This window comes from Somniosus microcephalus, chromosome 4, assembly GCF_052327205.1.
Source record: "Somniosus microcephalus isolate GS21.2 chromosome 4, FLI_Smic_1.0, whole genome shotgun sequence".
In the NCBI taxonomy this organism is placed as follows: Eukaryota; Metazoa; Chordata; class Chondrichthyes; order Squaliformes; family Somniosidae; genus Somniosus; species Somniosus microcephalus.
Window position 1 is genome coordinate 104145569 of NC_140990.1, and position 19480 is coordinate 104165048.

Below are 19480 nucleotides of genomic sequence, written 5' to 3' on the forward strand. Positions count from 1 at the left end.
AAAGCAAAATTTTTGCCTGCTTTATAGATTTCCAGAAGGCTTTCGATTCCATCTGGCACGATGGTCTATTCTTGAAACGTATTGAAAGTGGTGTAGGGGGAAAAACATATGATGTAATTAAATCAATGTATACAAACAATAAATGTGCAGTTAAAATTGGAGACAAACAAACAAAATACTTCCCACAGGGGCGTGGTGTGACGCAGGGCTCGCCAATCTCACCGACACTCTTTAATATTTACATAAATGAATTGGCAAAACTACTTGAACAATCTACAGCACCCGGCCTCACCCTATATGAATCCAAGGTTAAATTCCTCCTCTATGCAGACGACCTGGTTCTGCTGTCACCAACTAAGGAGGGTCTACAGCAGAACCTGGATCTGCTGCAGTCATTCTGTCAGACTTGGGCCCTGACAATAAACCCCCAAAAAACCAAAGTCCTTGTGTTCCAGCAAAGATCCAGACATCAGGGACCCAGAATAAATTTCACACTAGGAACAACTAAAATCGAACAAACCACTAACTACACATACTTGGGCATAAAAATCAGCTCTACGGGAAATTTTCATCTGGCTGTGAATGAACTGAAAGAGAAAGCTAGAAGGGCTTTCTATGCCATTAAAAGATCAATCCAAATAGAAATCCCAATTAGCATTTGGCTCAAAATTTTCAAATCAGTAATTGAACCAATTGCACTCTATGGCAGTGAGGTGTGGGGACCGCTAACACAACAAGAATTTGCAAAATGGGACAAACACCCAATTGAGATCCTACATGCAGAATTCTGTAAAAGTATCCTCCGGACTCAAAGGAAAACCGTAAACAATGCATGCAGGGCAGAACTAGGCCAATATCCATTAATAATCACTATCCAAAAAAGAGCCACCAAATTTTGGAAACACCTAAAAATGAGCAACCCCCACTGCTATCATTACGAAGCCTTGAAATGCCAAGAGAGGACCATAAAGAAGAATACCCTCAGTCAACTAGTCCTGGGACTCAGTGAAGCAACCACTAACACTACTAAAATTAACCAGCCCCAGGACAGTGACATCGTAGCACAGAGAATTCGACCCAACACAATTGTCACTAAGCAAAAGGAAAAATACCTGTCATATTGGGCAGAAACAACAAAAACCCAAAACAAACTCAATTGCTACTTGGCCCTAAACAGACAATACAACATGGCTGAATACCTGACCATGGTAAAGGATAGCAAACTGAGAAAAACCTTGACAAGGTACAGACTTAGTGAACATAGCCTGGCGATCGAAAAAGGCAGACACAGACAGACCCGGCTGCCAAGAGAGGACAGGATATGCTCTCACTGCAGTCAGGGAGTGGTGGAGACAGAGATGCACTTCCTCACAGCTTGTGGAAAATATCAGGGCATCAGGGAGAATTTCTACCAAAAATTCACACAAATATGCCCTGAATTCAGAAATTTGAATGACGACCAAAAACTCCCATACCTACTAGGGGAAGAGAGAAACTGTGTAACACTGGCGGCACACTATGTTACAGCTTGCCATAAACAGAGGGACAACCAGTAAACCTAAGAAAAGAGTATATACAAATTATACGAATGTATATTTATACACTCAGGGATATATCTGTTTATACACTGTATGAATAGATCTGCGTTTATGTGCTCAACCATAAATGTTTTTCGATGCTTTGGCAACATAAGATGTACCTTATCATGCCAATAAAGTGATTTGAATTGAATTGAATTGAATTGACTGTCCGATTGGGGTGTCCCATCGCTGAGTCTCTCCGATTGGGGTGTCCCATTGCCTGGACTTTTCGATTGGGGTGTCCCATCGCCGGGGCTGTCTGATTGGGGTGTCCCATCGCCGGGCCTCTCCATTGGTGTGTCCCATATCCAGGACTGTCCATTTGGGGTCTCCCATCACCGGGACTCTCCGATTGGGGTCTCCCATTCCAGGTCTCTCCGATTTGGGTCTCCCATCGCCTGGACTGTCTGATTGGGGTATCCCATCATCGGGTCTCTCCGATTGGGGTGTCCCATCGCCGGGTCTCTCCGATTGGGGTGTCCCATCGCCGGGTCTCTCCGATTGTGGTGTCCCATCGCCGGGTCTTTCCGATTTGGGTGTCCCATCGCCGGGTCTCTCCGATTTGGGTCTCCTATCTCCAAATCTCTCTGATTGGGGTGTACCATTGCCGGGTCTCTCCGATTGGGGTCTCCCATTGCCGAGTCTCTCCGATTTGATTGTCCCATCGCCGGGTCTCTCCGATTGGGGTGGCCCATCGCCAGATCTCTCCGATTGTTGTGTCCCATCGCTGGGTCTGTCTGATTGGTGTGTCCCATCGCCGGGACTGTCCGATTGGGGTGTCCCATCGCCGGGACTGCCCGATTGGGGTGTCCCATCGCCGGGACTGCCCGATTGGGGTGTCCCATCGCCGGGTCTCTTCGATTGGGGTGGCCCATCGCCAGATCTCTCCGATTGGGGTGTCCCATCGCCGGGACTGTCCGATTGGGGTGTCCCATCGCCGGGACTGCCCGATTGGGGTGTCCCATCGCCGGGTCCCTCTGATTGGGGTGTCCCATCGCTGGGACTGTCTGATTGGGGTGTCCCATCGCCGGGTCCCTCTGATTGGGGTGTCCCATCGCCGGGTCCCTCTGATTGGGGTGTCCCATCGCCGGGTCTCTCTGATTGGGGTGTCCCATTGCCCGGACTTTTCGATTGGGGTGTCCCATCGCTGGGTCTCTCCGATTGGGGTGTCCCATCGCCTGGACTTTTCGATTGGGGTGTCCCATCGCCGGGGCTGTCCAATTGGGGTGTCCCATCGCCGGGACTCTCCGATTGGGGCGTCCCATCACCGGGCCTCTGCATTGGTGTGTCCCATTGCCAGGTCTCTCCGATTTGGGTCTCCCATCGCCTGGACTGTCTGATTGGGGTCTCCCATCGCCTGGACTGTCTGATTGGGGTCTTCCATCATCGGGTCTCTCCGATTGGGTTTCTCCCATCGCCGGGACTTTCCGATTGGGGTGTCCCATCGCCGGGCCTCTACATTGGGGTGTCCCATTGCCAGGTCTCTCCGATTTGGGTCTCCCATCGCCTGGACTGTCCGTTTGGGGTCTCCCATCGTCGAGACTGTCCGATTGGGGTGTCCCATCGCTGGGACTGTCCGATTGGGTTTCTCCCATCGCTGGGTCTGTCCGATTGGGGTCCCCCATCACCGGGTCTCACCGATTGGGTTGTCCCATTGCCGGGACTGTCTGATTGGGGTGTCCCATCGCCGAGACTGTCTGATTGTTGGTCCCATCGCCTGGACTTTTCGATTGGGGTGTCCCATCGCCGGGTCTCTCCGATTGGGGTGTCCCATCGCCGGGACTCTCCAATTTGGGTCTCCCATCGCCGGGTCTCTCTGATTGGGGTGTCCCATCGACGGGTCTTTCTGATTGGGGTGTCTCATCGCCGGGACTGTCCGATTGGGGTGTCCCATCGCCGGGTCTCTCTGATTGGGGTGTCCCATCGACGGGTCTTTCTGATTGGGGTGTCCCATCGCCGTGTCTCTCCGATTGGGGTGTCCCATCGCCGTGCCTCTCCAATTGGGGTGTCCCATCGCCGGGTCTCTCCGTTTGGGGTGTCCCATCGCCGGGTCTCTCTGATTGGGGTGTCCCATTGCCGGGACTGTCCGATTGGGGTGTACCATCGCCGGGTCTCTCCGATTGGGGTCCCCCATCGCCGGGTCTCTCTGATTGGGGTGTCCCATTGCCGGGACTGTCCGATTGGGGTGTACCATTGCCGGGTCTCTCCGATTGGTGTGTCCCATCGCCGGGACTGCTCGATTGGGGTGTCCCATCGCCGGGTCTCTCTGATTGGTGTGTCCCATCGCCGGGACTGTGCGATTGGGGTGTCCCATCGCTGGGTCTCTCCGATTGGGGTGTCCCATCGCCTGGACTTTTCGATTGGGGTGTCCCATCGCCGGGGCTGTCCGATTGGGGTGTCCCATCGCCGGGGCTCTCTGATTGGGGTGTCCCATTGCTGGGTCTCTCCACTGGGGTGTCCCATCGCCGGGACTGTCCGTTTGGGGTTTCCCATCGCCGGAACTCTCCGATTGGGGTCTCCCATTGCCAGGTCTCTCCAATTTGGGTCTCCCATCGCCTGGACTGTCTGATTGGGGTCACCCATCATCGGGTCTCTCTGATTGGGGTGTCCATCGCCGGGTCTCTCCAATTGGGGTGTCCCATCGCCGGACTGTCCGATTGGGGTGTCCCATCACCGGGTATCTCCGATTGGGGTCTACCATCGCCAGGTCTCTCCGATTGGGGTGTCCCATTGCCGGGACTGTCCGATTGGGGTCTCCCATCACCGGGACTGTCCGATTGGGGTGTCCCATCGCCAGGACTGTCCGATTGGGGTGTCCCATCGCCGGGACTGTCCGATTGGGGTGTCCCATCGCCGGGACTGTCCGATTGGGGTGTCCCATCGCCGGGACTGTCCGATTGGGGTGTCCCATCGCCGGGACTGTCCGATTGGTGTGTCCCGTCACCGGGTCTGTCAGATTGGTGTCCCCCATCGCCGGGTCTCTCCGATTGGGTTGTCCCATCGCCGGGACTGTCTGATTGTTGGTCCCATCGCCGGGACTGTCCGATTGGGGTGTCCCATCACCAGGTCTCTCAGATTGGGGTGGCCCATCGCTGGGACTGTCCGATTGGGGTCTCCCATCACTGGGTCAGTCCGTTTGGGGTCCCCCATTGCCGGGTCTCTCCGATTGGTGTGTCCCATTGTCGGTACTGTCCGATTGGTGTGTCCCATCGCCGGGACTGTCCGATTGGGGAGTCCCATCGCCGGGTCGCTCCGATTGGGGTGTCCCATCGCCAGGTCTCTCCGATTGAGGTGTCCCATCGCCAGGACTGTCCGATTGAGACGTCCCATCGCCGGGTCTCTCCGATTAAGGTGTCCCATCACGGGGTTTGCTTACTGTATGCGATGGGGTTTCTCTCATTCACTGTGTATGTGTATAGAAGCCTTTCTCTGATTTCTCTCTCACTTTTCAGATGGTCGATTGGGGTGTCCCATCGCCGGGACTCTCTGATTGGGGTGTCCCATCGCTGGGCCTCTCCATTGGGGTGTCCCATCGCCGGGACTGTCCGTTTGGGGTTTCCCATCGCCGGAACTCTCCGATTGGGGTCTCCCATTGCCAGGTCTCTCCGATTTGTGTCTCCCATCCCCTGGACTGTCTGATTGGGGTCTCCCATCATTGGGTCTCTCTGATTGGGGTGTCCCATCGCCGGGTCTCTCAGATTGGGGTGTCCCATCGCTGGGACTGTCCGATTGGGGTGCCCCATCGCCGGGACTGTCCGATTGGGGTGCCCCATCGCCGGGTCTCTCCGCTTGGGGTGCCCCATCGCCGGGTCTCTCCGCTTGGGGTGCCCCATCGCGGGGGGGTTTACTTACTGTATGCGATGGGGTTTCTCTCATTCACTGTGTATGTGTATAGAAGTCTTTCTCTGATTTCTCTCTCACTTTTTAGATGGTCGACGTTGGATGTGAAGCATCAGGCTGAGTGGAAAGAAGTAGTTCGAATTAAAAATTCTGGTATGTTGGAGAATGATTTGAAGTTTTATTTCTCAGAGGGTGGTGAACCTGTGGAATTCTCTACCACAGAAGGCTGTGGAGGCCAAGTCACTGAATGTATTTAAGAAGGAGATAGATAGATTTCTGGACACAAAAGGCATCAAGTGGTATGGGGAGAGAGCGGGAATATGGTATTGAGATAGAGGATCAGCCATGATCATATTGAATGGCGGAGCAGGCTCGAAGGGCCGAATGGCCTTCTCCTGCTCCTATTTTTCTATGTTTCTCGATGCCAAATTTTGTTTGAGAACGCTCCTGTGCAGCGCCTTGGGATGTTTTACTATGTTAAACGTGCTATACAAGAGGTTGTTGTTGATAATCAAGGTAAGGGGGTAGCAGAATTCCACGCACTAGTCCCAACCAACGTCTTATACACATTCAGTGTCACCACCTTGATTTTAAATTCGGTCACCCCCCCGCCTGGGCACCTTCACTCTCAGACAGATCCTGCCAGTGTTCTTTTCACTCCAAAATGGCCAACCTCACTTTTTTTTTTATTCGTTTATGGGATGTGGGTGTCGCTGGCAAGGCCAGCCTTTATTGCCCATCCCTAGTTGCCCTTGAGAGGGTGGTGGCGAGCTGCCATTTCAGAGAGCAGTTAAGAGTCAACCACATTGCTGTGGGTCTGGAGTCACCTATAGGCCAGACCGGATAAGGACGGCAGATTTCCTTCCCTAAAGGACATTCGTGAACCAAATGTTTTTTTTTTTTTAATGACAATCCGGTAGTTTCATTACTGACCCTAGCTTTTTCATTCCAGATTTATTTAATTAACTGAATTTAAATTCCCTGGCTACAGTGGTGGGATTTGAATTCATGTCTCGCGGATTACTAGTCCAGTAACATAACCACTATGCTACCTTCCATTCAACTGTGTCTGCCACTTCCTAGCTACCTTTTAAAAAAAAGAAAATTTATTCACAGGATGTGGGCATCGCTGGCAAGGCCGGCATTTATTGCCCGTCCATTAGTTGCCCTCGAGAAGGTGGTGGGTGGTGAGCCGCCTTCTTGAACCGCTGCAGTCTGTGAGGTGAAGGATTGTACTTTTTTTTAATGGGGTTTGATACAAACCGAGTGGCCATTTCAGTGGGGCAGTTAACCGAGCAAGAAATCCGGTAACTACAGGCCTTATCGATCTGTCTTGTGGGATAGAATGGGTGAGCATTTGAACAAATACAAGCTGATCAGAGAGAGCCAACATGGCTTTGTTCAGGGGAAGTCATGTCTGCCTGATCTAGGTCACTAATCAGGTAGATCAGGGAGTGTCGATGGGTGTTATCTATATGGACTTCCAGAAGGCATTCGATAAGGTACCGCACAAGAGTTTATTAGTAAACACGAGAGAGAAAGCACAGAATTGGAGGTAGAGTTGGAAATTGGTTGGGAGACGGACAGTGGGGAATAAAGGGTACGTACTTCAGATTGGCAAGTGATGTCCCATCAGGCATCTGCAGTGAGGCCTCGGCTTTTCATAGGAACATAGAAGATAGGAGCAGGAGTAGGCCATTCGGCCCTCGATCCTGTTCCGCCATTTAATGAGATCATGGCTGATCATCCAAGTTCAGTACCCGGTCCCTGCTTTCTCCCCATACCCCTTGATCCCTTTAGCTTTAAGAAATATATCCAACTCCTTCTTGAATATATTTAATGAACTGGCCTCCTCTGCCTTGCGTGGTAGAGAATTCCACAGGTTCACCACTCTCTGGGTGAAGAAATTCCTCCTCATCTCTCTCCTAAATGGCTTACCCCTTATCCTTAGACTGTGACCCGTGGTTCTGGACTCCCCCGCCATCGGGAGCATCCTTCCTGCATCCAGTCTGTCCAGTCCTGTTAGAATTTTATAAGCTTCAATGAGATCCACTCTCATTCTTCTAAACTCTAGCGAATATAAGCCTAATCGACCCAATCTCTCCTCATACGTCATTCCTGCCATCCCAGGTATCAGTCTGGTGAATCTTCGCTGCACTCCCTCCATGGTAAGAACATCCTTCCTCAGATAAGGCGACCAAAATTGCACACAATACTCAAGGTGTGGTCTCACCAAGGCCCTGTACAACTGCCGCTAGACATCCTTGCTCCTGTACTCGAATCTTCTCGCTATGAAGGCCAACATACCATTTGCCTTCTTAACCGCCTGCTGCACCTGCATGCTTACCTTCAGCGACTGGTGCACAAGGACACCCAGGTCTCGTTGCACTTCCCCTTTTCCCAATCTATTGCCGTTCAGATAATAATCTGTCTTCCTGTTTTTGCCACCGAAGTGGATAACCTCGCATTTATCCACATTATACTGCATCTGCCATGCATCTGCCCAATCACCCAACCTGTCCAAATCATCCTGGAGTTTCTCGGCATCCTCCTCACAGCACACACGCCCACCCAGCTTTGTGCCGTCTGCCATATTTATCAGTGACTTGGATGAAGAAATAGAGAGTGGTATATCCAAGTTTGCAGAAGACATTAAGTTAGGAGGCCCAGGAAGTAGTTCAGATGGGATCAGCAGGTTTAAAAAAAGGGGCATAGACCGATTAAGTGAGTGGGCAAAACTGGCAAATGGAGTTCAATGTGGGCAAGTTCGTGGTCATCCACTTTGAACCCAAGAAAGGTAGATCAGGGTGTTTTCTAAATGGCGTGAAGTTAGGAACTGGATAGAGGCCCTTCGGCCCATCGTGCCTGCGCCGGCCATCAAGCTCTGTCTATTCTAATCCCATTTTCCAGCGCTTTGTCCGTAGCCTTGTATGCAATGGCATTTCAAGTGCTCATCTAAATGCTTCTTGAATGTTGTGAGGGTTCCTGCCTCTACCACCCTTTCAGGCAGAGAGTTCCAGATTCCAACCACCCTCTGGGTGAAAAAGTTTTTCCTCAAATCCCCTCTAAACCTCCTGCCCCTTATCTTGAATCTATGCCCCCTTGTTATTGACCCCTCTACTAAGGGGAAAAGTTCCTTTCTATCTACCCTATCTATGCCCCTCATAATTTTGTATACCTCAATCAGGTCCCCCCTCGGCCTTCTCTGCTCTAAGGAAAACAACCCCAGCCTGTCCAGTCCCTCTTCATAGCTGAAGCGCTCCAGCCCAGGTAACATCCTGGTGAATCTCCTCTGCACCCTCGCCAATGCAATCACATCCCTCCTATAGTGTGGCGACCAGAACTGCACACAGTATTCCAGCTGTGGCCTAACCAGCATTTTGTACAGCTCCATCATAACCTCCCTGCTCTTATATTCTATGCCTCGGCTAATGAAGGCAAGTATCCCATATGCCTTTTTAACCACCTTATCTACCTGTCCTGCTGCCTTCAGGGATCTATGTACATGCACACCAAGGTCCCTCTGATCCTCTGATGGGCTGGGAGTCCAAGTGTATAAATCACTAAAACCAGTGGGCAGGTACAGAAAGCAATGGAAAAGGCTAATGGGATGTTGGACTTTTTCTCGAGGGGACTGGAATACAAAGGGCTGGAAGTTGTGCTTCTGTTGTACAGAGCTCTGGCGAGACCCCATCTGGAGCACTGCGTTCTGTTCTGGACACCGCTCCTCAGGAAGGATGTATTGGCCCTTGGAGTGGATTCACCAGAATGATGCCTACAAATTAGAGGGTTAAATTATGGGGAAAAGGTTGCATGAACTAGGTTTGTAGTCCCTCGAGTATAAAAGATTGAGGGATGAGCTAATCGAGATGTTTAAAATGTTAAAAGGATCGGTAGGGGTAGATACGGAGCAACAACGGATACAGGTAACATTCGCGCCACACAAGTGCCAGGCAATGACTATCTCCAACAAGCGAGAGTCTAACCACCGCCCCTTGACATTCAATGGCATTACCATCACCGAATCCCCCACCATCAACATCCTGAGGGGTCACCATTGACCAGAAACTTAACTGGGCCAGCCACATAAATACTGTGGCTACAAGAGCAGGTCAGAGGCTAGGTATTCTGCAGCGAGTGTCTCACCTCCTGACTTCCCAAAGTCTTTCCAACATCTACAAGGCACAAGTAAGGAGTGTGATGGAATACTCTCCACTTGCCTGGATGAGTGCCGCTCCAACAACACTCAAGAAGCTCGACACCATCCAGGACAAAGCAGCCCACTTGATTGGCACCCCATCCACCACCTTAAACATTCACTCCCTCCACCACCGGCGCACCGTGGCTGCAGTGTGTACCATCTACAAGATGCACTGCAGCAACTCGCCAAGGCTTCTTCGGCAGCACCTCCCAAACCCGCGACCTCTTTCACCTAGAAGGTCAAGGGCAGCAGGCGCATGGGAACACCACCACTTCCAAGTTCCCCTCCAAGTCACACACCATCCTGACTTAGAAATATATCGCCGATCCTTCATCGTCGCTGGGTCAAAATCCTGGAACTCCCTCCCTAACAGCACTGTGGGAGTACCTTCACCACACGGACTGCAGCGGTTCAAGAAGGCGGCTCACCACCACCTTCTCAAGGGCAACTAGGGATGGGCAATAAATGCTGGCCTTGCCAGCGACACCCACATCCCATAAATGAATAGAAAAAAACCTATTTCCTCTGGTGGGGGGAGTCCAGAACAAGGGGGACATAATCCATAAAATTGGAGCCAGGCCGTGCAGGGGTGATGTCAGGAAGTTCTTAACTCAAAGGGTTAGTGGAAATCAGGAACTCTCTCCCCGCAAAAGGCTGTGGATGCTGGGGGAGTCACTGGAAGCTTTCAGGACCGAGGTGGATAGATTTTTTGTTGGGTAAGGCTACAGACCCATAGAACGGTACAGCACAGGAGGAGGCCATTCGGCCCATCGAGGCTGTGCCAGCTCATTCCAGGAGCAATCCAGTCAGTCCCACCCCTCCGCTCTTTCCCCCATATCACTGCAATTGTTTCGCCTTCGAGTATTTATCCAATTCCCTTTTGAAGGCTGCTATTGAATCTGTATCCAACCCCCTGTCAGGCAGTGTGTTCCAAATCCTGACCACAGGCTATCGAGGGCTGTGGCTCAAAGGTGGGGAAATGGAGTCGAGGTACAGATCAGCCGCAGTCTAATTGAATGGCGGAGCAAGTCCGACGGGCCGAATGGCCTCCTGTTCCTAATGTTTTCAGGAGGAAGGTTATTAGAAGGTTGGAGTGCTTTAACACAAGTGGCTATTGATTATAGTCTTGTGCCTTGTGCCTTACACCACTCTCCTCTCTCTCCTTGCATTAGTTGTGGCTGGCTGGAGTTTAGAACCGAACCATATGCTCGATTTCCACCTGGAACAAAACCCTGACCTCTTCACCAATCTGAAATCGATTTCCCAGTATCTGGGCCAGGCTGGGGCAGTGCTCCAGGAAATCATCCGTTTCCTGGACAAAGTTGGATCCAAACTTCAGGAGCGAAAGCAAGAATGGAGAAAGGTCCTGATTCTTTTGAATAGCCAGGACCCCGGCTTATTGAAAAACGTCAAGAAGGCTGAGGAGGTAGGAACTTTGACTGCTTATATCGGACATGGAGTTAGGGAGCTGCACCATAGGGAACGAAGGAGATGTTTCCTCTCTCTCCGATGGGAGAGAGCAGTGGGTCAGACACTGACCTCTCAAATCTCTGGGACAGGGGTGGTCAAGACAGAGGGGATGAAGGTCTCCCGTCTCTGGAAAGGGCCAATGGGTCAGATACTGACCTCTGAACCCTTTGGGGCCTGGGGTCATATCCATAATTAGTACCTTGCAGACATGACTACAAGGCACAAGTCAGGAGTGTGATGGAATACTCTCCACTTGCCTGGATGAGTGCAGCTCCAACAACACTCGAAGCTCGACACCATCCAGGACAAAGCAGCCCCCTTGATTGGCACCCCATCCACCACCTTAAACATTCACTCCCTCCACCACCGGCGCCCCGTGGCTGCAGTGTGTACCGTCTACAAGATGCACTGCAGCAACTTGCCAAGGATTCTTCGGCAGCAGCTCCCAAACCCGCGACCTCTTCCACCTAGAAGGACGAGGGCAGCAGGCGCATGGGAACACCACCTCCTCCAAGTTCCCCTCCAAGTCACACACCATCCTGACTTGGAAATATATCGGCCACTCCTTCATCGTGTTATTCCCCCTCTGATGGGATAGACCAGATCTAACTGCCTCTTTGATGGGATTGTCCAGATGTAACTCCCTCTAAGGTGGGATTGTCAAGGTGTTACCCCCCCTCTGATGGGATAGACCAGATGTAACTCCCTCTCTGATGGGATTGCCCAGGTGTTACTCCCTCTCTGATGGGATTGTCCAGATGTAACTCCCGCTCTCTGATGGGATTCTGCAGGTGTAACTCCCTCTCTGATGGGATTCTCCAGGTGTAACTCCCTCTCTGATGGGATTCTCCAGGTGTAACTACCTCTCTGATGGGATTCTCCAGGCGTTACTCGCCCACTGATGGAATTGTCCAGGTGTAACTCCCTCTTTGATGCGATTTTCCAGTGTTACACCCTCTCTGATGGGAATGTCCAGGTGTTACTCCCTCTCTGAGGGGATTGTCCAGGTGTAACTCCCTCTTTGATGGGATTCTCCAGGTGTAACTCCCTCTCTGATGGGATTGTCCAGGTGTAACTCCCTCTTTCTGATGGGATTGTCCAAATGTAACTACCTCTTTGATGGGATTGTCCAGGTGTTACTACCCCTCTGATGGGATTGTCCAGGTGTTATTCCCCCTCTGATGGGATTCTGCAGGTGTAACTCCCTCTCTGGTGGGATTGTCCTCGTGTTACCCCAACTCATACTGATGTTCCCACGCTGGGGCTTCCCTGTGTAATGGGGAGTGGGGGGAGGGGTGCGAGAAGCCCCGCTGTTGTCTCTGCTCACCTTTGCTCTGTTTCCGACAGAATTGGGAAAGCTTTTCCTCAAGATGTAAACAGGTGAAGATGCAGTTCGAAGAAATACGGATCAATCAGCTCTACAACAAGGTCCTGTATGAGGATCCCAGAGATCTGACCCAGGAGCAATGGGCCATCCAGGAGGCAGCCTGCTTAGCGCGTGTCAAGCAGATCGAAAAGCTGCCTTCTAATTAGGCAGAGAACATGCTACGCAGCAACACGTGATATTCGGCTTTACTCTGTATCTAACCCGTGCTGTACCTGCCCTGGGAGTGTTTGATGGGACAGTGTAGAGGGAGCTTTACTCTGTATCTAACCCGTGCTGTACCTGCCCTGGGAGTGTTTGATGGGACAGTGTGGAGGGAGCTTTACTCTGTATCTAACCCGTGCTGTACCTGCCCTGGGAGTGTTTGATGGGACAGTGTAGAGGGAGCTTTACTCTGTATCTAACCCGTGCTGTAGCAGCCCTGGGACTGTTTGATGGGACAGTGTAGAGGGAGCTTTACTCTGTATCTAACCCATGCTGTACCTGCCCTGGGAGTGTTTGATGGGACAGTGTAGAGGGAGCTTTACTCTGTATATAACCCCGTGCTGTACCTGCCCTGGGAGTGTTTGATGGGACAGTGTAGAGGGAGCTTTACTCTGTATCTAACCCGTGCTGTACCTGCCCTGGGAGTGTTTGATGGGACAGTGTAGAGGGAGCTTTACTCTGTATCTAACCCATGCTGTACCTGCCCTGGAAGTGTTTGACGGGACAGTGTAGAGGGAGCTTTACTCTGTATATAACCCCGTGCTGTACCTGCCCTGGGAGTGTTTGATGGGACAGTGTAGAGGGAGCTTTACTCTGTATCTAACCCGTGCTGTACCTGCCCTGGGAGTGTTTGATGGGACAGTATAGAGGGAGCTTTACTCTGTATCTAACCCATGCTGTACCTGCCCTGGGAGTGTTTGACGGGACAGTGTAGAGGGAGCTTTACTCTGTATATAACCCCGTGCTGTACCTGCCCCGGGAGTGTTTGATGGGACAGTGTAGAGGGAGCTTTACTTAGTATCTAACCCGTGCTGTACCTGCCCTGGGAGTGTTTGATGGGACAGTGTAGTGGGAGCTTTACTTAGTATCTAACCCGTGCTGTACCTGCCCTGGGAGTGTTTGATGGGACAGTGTAGAGGGAGCTTTACTCTGTATCTAACCCGTGCTGTACCTGCCCTGGGATTGTTTGATGGGACAGTGTAGAGGGAGCTTTACTTAGTATCTAACCCATGCTGTACCTGCCCTGGGAGTGTTTGATGGGGACAGTGTAGAGCGAGCTTTACTCTGTATCTAACCCGTGCTGTACCTGCCCTGGGAGTGTTTGATGGGACAGTGTAGAGGGAGCTTTACTCTGTATCTAACCCATGCTGTACCTGCCCTGGGAGTGTTTGATGGGACAGTGTAGAGGGAGCTTTACTCAGTATCTAACCCGTGCTGTACCTGCCCTGGGAGTGTTTCATGGGACAGTGTAGAGGGAGCTTTACTCTGTATCTAACCCGTGCTGTACCTGCCCTGGGAGTGTTTGATGGGACAGTGTAGAGGGAGCATTACTCTGTATCTAACCTGTGCTGTACCTGCCCTGGGAGTGTTTGATGGGACAGTGTAGAGGGAGCTTTACTCTGTATCTAACCCATGCTGTACCTGCCCTGGGAGTGTTTGATGGGACAGTGTAGAGGGAGCTTTACTCTGTATCTAACCCATGCTGTACCTGCCCTGGGAGTGCTTGATGGGACAGTGTAGAGGGAGCTTTACTCTGTATCTAACCCATGCTGTACCTGCCCCGGGAGTGTTTGATGGGACAGTGTAGAGGGAGCTTTACTCTGTATCTAACCCGTGCTGTACCTGCCCTGGGAGTGTTTGATGGGACAGTGTAGAGGGAGCTTTACTCTGTATCTAACCCGTGCTGTACCTGCCCTGGGATTGTTTGATGGGACAGTGTAGAGGGAGCTTTACTTAGTATCTAACCCGTGCTGTACCTGCCCTGGGAGTGTTTGATGGGGACAGTGTAGAGCGAGCTTTACTCTGTATCTAACCCGTGCTGTACCTGCCCTGGGAGTGTTTGATGGGACAGTGTAGAGGGAGCTTTACTCTGTATCTAACCCATGCTGTACCTGCCCTGGGAGTGTTTGATGGGACAGTGTAGAGGGAGCTTTACTCAGTATCTAACCCGTGCTGTACCAGCCCTGGGAGTGTTTGATGGGACAGTGTAGAGGGAGCTTTACTCTGTATCTAACCCGTGCTGTACCTGCCCTGGGAGTGTTTGATGGGACAGTGTAGAGGGAGCTTTACTCTGTATCTAACCCATGCTGTACCTGCCCTGGGGGTGTTTGATGGGACAGTGTAGAGGGAGCTTTACTCTGTATCTAACCTGTGCTGTACCTGCCCTGGGAGTGTTTGATGGGACAGTGTAGAGGGAGCTTTACTCAGTATCTAACCCGTGCTGTACCTGCCCTGGGAGTGTTTGATGGGACAGTGTAGAGGGAGCTTTACTCTGTATCTAACCCGTGCTGTACCTGCCCTGGGAGTGTTTGATGGGACAGTGTAGAGGGAGCATTACTCTGTATCTAACCTGTGCTGTACCTGCCCTGGGAGTGTTTGATGGGACAGTGCAGAGGGAGCTTTACTCTGTATCTAACCCATGCTGTACCTGCCCTGGGAGTGTTTGATGGGACAGTGTAGAGGGAGCTTTACTCTGTATCTAACCCATGCTGTACCTGCCCTGGGAGTGTTTGATGGGACAGTGTAGAGGGAGCTTTACTCTGTATCTAACCCATGCTGTACCTGCCCCGGGAGTGTTTGATGGGACAGTGTAGAGGGAGCTTTACTCTGTATCTAACCTGTGCTGTACCTGCCCTGGGAGTGTTTGATGGGACAGTGTAGAGGGAGCTTTACTCTGTATCTAACCCATGCTGTACCTGCCCTGGGTGTGTTTGATGCGACAGTGTAGAGGGAGCTTTACTCTGTATCTAACCCTTGTTGTACCTGCCCTGGGAGTGTTTGATGGGACAGTGTAGAGGGAGCTTTACTCTGTATCTAACCCATGCTGTACCTGCCCTGGGTGTGTTTGATGCGACAGTGTAGAGGGAGCTTTACTCTGTATCTAACTCATGCTGTACGTGCCCCGCGGGTGTGTGATGGGACAGTGTCGAGGGAGCTTTACTCTGTATCTAACTCGTGCTGTATCTGCCCTCGGAGTGTTTGATGGGACAGTGTAGAGGGAGATTTACTCTGTATCTAACCCATGCTGTATATGCCCTGGGAGCTGTTGATGGGACAGTGTAGAGGGAGCTTTACTCTGCATCTAACTCGTGCTGTACCTGCCCTGGGAGTGTTTGATGGGACAGTGTAGAGGGAGATTTACTCTGTATCTAACCCATGCTGTACCTGCCCTGGGAGTGTTTGATGGGACAGTGTAGAGGGAGCTTTACTCTGTATCTAACCCGTCCTGTACCGGCCCTGGAGTGTTTGATTGGACAGGGTAGAGGGAGCTTTACTCTGTATCTAACCCATGCTGTACCTGCCCTGGGAGTGTTTGATGGGACAGTGTAGAGGGAGCTTTACTCTGTATCTAACCCATGCTGTACCTGCCCTGGGAGTGTTTGATGGGACAGTGTAGAGGGAGCTTTACTCTGTATCTAACCCGTCCTGTACCGGCCCTGGAGTGTTTGATGGGACAGGGTAGAGGGAGCTTTACTCTGTATCTAACCCGGGCTGTATCTGCCCTCGGAGTGCTTGATGGGACAGTGTAGAGGGAGCTTTGCTCTGTATCTAACCCGTGCTGTACCTGCCCCGGGAGTGTTTGATGGGACAGTGTAGAGGGAGCTTTGCTCTGTATCTAACCCGTGCTGTACCTGCCCTGGGAGTGTTTGATGGGACAGTGTAGAGAGAGCTTTCCTTTGTATCTAACCCGTGCTGTACCTGCCCTGGGTGTGTTTGATGGGACAGTGTAGAGGGAGCTTTACTCCGAATCTAACCCTGTGCTGCAGCTGCCCTCGGAGTGCTTGATGGGACAATGTAGAGGGAGATTTATTCTATCTAACCCCGTGCTGTACCTGCCCTGGGAGTGTTTGATGGGGCAGTGTAGACGGAGCATTACTCTGTATCTAACCCATTGCTGTACCTGCCCTGGGAGTGTTTGATGGGACAGTGTAGAGGGAGCGTTACTCTGTATCTAACCCATGCTGTACCTGCCCTGCGAGTGTTTGATGGGAAAGTGTGGAGGGAGCTTTACTCTGTATCTAACCTGTGCTGTACCTGCCCCGGGAGTGTTTGATGGAAAAGTTTAGAGGGAGCTTTACTCTGTATCTAAGCCGTGCTGTCGCTGCCCTGGGAGTGTTTGATGGGACAGTGTAGAGGGAGCTTTACTCTGAATCTAACCCATGCTGTACCTGCCCTGGGAGTGTTTGATGGGACAGTGTAGAGGGAGCTTTACTCTGTATCTAACACTTGCTGTACCTGCCTTGGGAGTGTTTGATGGGACAGTGTAGAGAGAGGTTTACTCTGTATCTAACACTTGCTGTACCTGCCCTGGGAGTGTTTGATGGGATACTGCAGAGGGAGCTTTACTCTGTATTTAACCCGTGCTGTACCTGCCCTGGGAGTGTTTGAAGGGCAATGCTTTCCAAATGCTCAGAATCTGTCTAGTTAGTGAAATCTGTAATCCTTAGTGGAATATTTGAGGGGTCTTAAACCCCAAATAATACCTGCTGCAATTCTCTGCTAAACCTTCACACGTGTTGAAATAAAGGTATGAAATCAGTGTTGTTTACTGAGCTTTTCATCCTGCACATCCCATGTTTCATCAAGAAACCTTTGATTCTCGCTGGGGTACAGTTCCTGAAGGTGCTGATGCTCACTGGGGTACAGTTCCTGAAGGTGCTGACTCTCACTGGGGTACAGTTCCTGAAGGTGCTGACTCTCACTGGGGTACAGTTCCTGAAGGTGCTGACTCTCACTGGGGTACAGTTCCTGAAGGTGCTGACTCTCACTGGGGTGCAGTTCCTGAAGGTGCTGACTCTCACTGGGGTACAGTTCCTGAAGGTGCTGACTCTCACTGGGGTACAGTTCCTGAAGGTGCTGACTCTCACTGGGGTACAGTTCCTGAAGGTGCTGACTCTCACTGGGGTACAGTTGCTGACGGTGCTGACTCTCACTGGGGTAGAGTTCCTGAAGGTGCTGACTCTCACTGGGGTACAGTTCCTGAAGGTGCTGACTCTCACTGGGGTACAGTTCCTGAAGGTGCTGACTCTCACTGGGGTACAGTTCCTGAAGGTGCTGACTCTCACTGGGGTACAGTTCCTGAAGGTGTTGACTCTCACTGGGGTACAGTTCCTGAAGGTGCTGACTCTCACTGGGGTACAGTTCCTGAAGGTGCTGACTCTCACTGGGGTACAGTTCCTGAGGGTGCTGACTCTCACTGGGGTACAGTTCCTGAGGGTGCTGACTCTCACTGGGGTACAGTTCCTGAAGGTGCTGACTCTCACTGGGGTACAGTTCCTGAAGGTGCTGACTCTCACTGGGGTACAGTTCCTGAAGGTGCTGACTCTCACTGGGGTACAGTTCCTGAAGGTGCTGACTCTCACTGGGGTACATTCCTGAAGGTGCTGACTCTCACTGGGGTACAGTCCCTGAAGGTGCTGACTCTCACTGGGGTACAGTTCCTGAGGGTGCTGACTCTCACTGGGGTACAGTTCCTGAGGGTGCTGACTCTCACTGGGGTACAGATCCTGAAGGTGCTGACTCTCACTGGGGTACATATCCTGAAGGTGCTGACTCTCACTGGGGTACAGTTCCTGAAGGTGCTGACTCTCACTGGGGTACAGTTCCTGAAGGTGCTGACTCTCACTGGGGTACAGTTCCTGAAGGTGCTGACTCTCACTGTGGTACAGTTCCTGAAGGTGCTGACTCTCACTGGGGTACAGTTCCTGAAGGTGCTGACTCTCACTGGAGTACAGTTCCTGAAGGTGCTGACTGTCACTGGGGTACAATTCCTGACGGTGCTGACGCTCACTGGGGTACAGTTCCTGAAGGTGCTGACTCTCACTGGGGACCTGTTCCTGAAGGTGCTGACTCTCACTGGGGTACAGTTCCTGACGGTGCTGACTCTCACTGGGGTACAGTTCCTGAAGGTGCTGACTCTCACTGGGGTACAGTTCCTGAAGGTGCTGACTCTCACTGGGGTACAGTTCCTGAAGGTGCTGACTCTCACTGGGGTACAGTTCCTGAAAGTGCTGACTGTCACTGGGGTACAGTTTCTGAAGGTGCTGACTCTCACTGGGGTACAGTTCCTGAGGGTGCTGACTCTCACTGGGGTACAGTTCCTGAGGGTGCTGACTCTCACTGGGGTACAGTTCCTGAGGGTGCCGACTCTCACTGGGGTACAGTTCCTAACGGTGCTGACTCTCACTGGGGTACTGTTCCTGAAGGTGCTGACTCTCACTGGGGTACAGTTCCTGAAGGTGCTGACTCTCACTGAAGTACATTTCCTGAAGGTGCTGACTCTCACTGGGGTACAGTTCCTGAGGGTGCTGACTCTCACTGGGGTACTGTTCCTGAAGGTGCTGACTCTCACTGGGGTACAGTTCCTGAAGGTGCTGACTCTCACTGGGGTACAGTTCCTGAAGGTGCTGACTCTCACTGGGGTACAGTTCCTGAAGGTGCTGACTCTCACTGGGGTACAGTTCCTGAAGGTGCTGACTCTCACTGGGGTACAGTTCCTGAAGGTGCTGACTCTCACTGAGGTACAGTTCCTGAGGATGCTGACTCTCACTGGGGTACAGTTCCTGAGGGTGCTGACTCTCACTGGGGTACTGTTCCTGAGGGTGCTGACTCTCACTGGGGTACAGTTCCTGAGGGTGCTGACTCTCACTGGGGTACAGTTCCTGAGGGTGCTGACTCTCACTGGGGTACAGTTCCTGAGGGTGCTGACTCTCACTGGGGTACTGTTCCTGAGGGTGCTGACTCTCACTGGGGTACAGTTCCTGAAGGTGCTGACTCTCACTGGGGTACAGTTCCTGAAGT

General features: G+C 51.8%; 1 protein-coding gene across 1 annotated transcript in view; it reads left to right on the top strand.

Moving 5' to 3' along the window:
* The window catches only part of LOC147119639 (uncharacterized), a 34478-nt gene extending 17259 nt beyond the window's left edge, over positions 1-17219 (top strand). The window contains exons 5-7 of the mRNA XM_085985182.1: positions 5509-5573; positions 10794-11047; positions 12439-17219. Of these exons, the coding sequence (XP_085841308.1) occupies positions 5509-5573; positions 10794-11047; positions 12439-12624 (505 nt within the window). The 3' untranslated portion in view covers positions 12625-17219. The remainder of the gene's footprint in view (positions 1-5508; positions 5574-10793; positions 11048-12438) is intronic.
* Positions 17220-19480: the final 2261 nt, after the last annotated feature.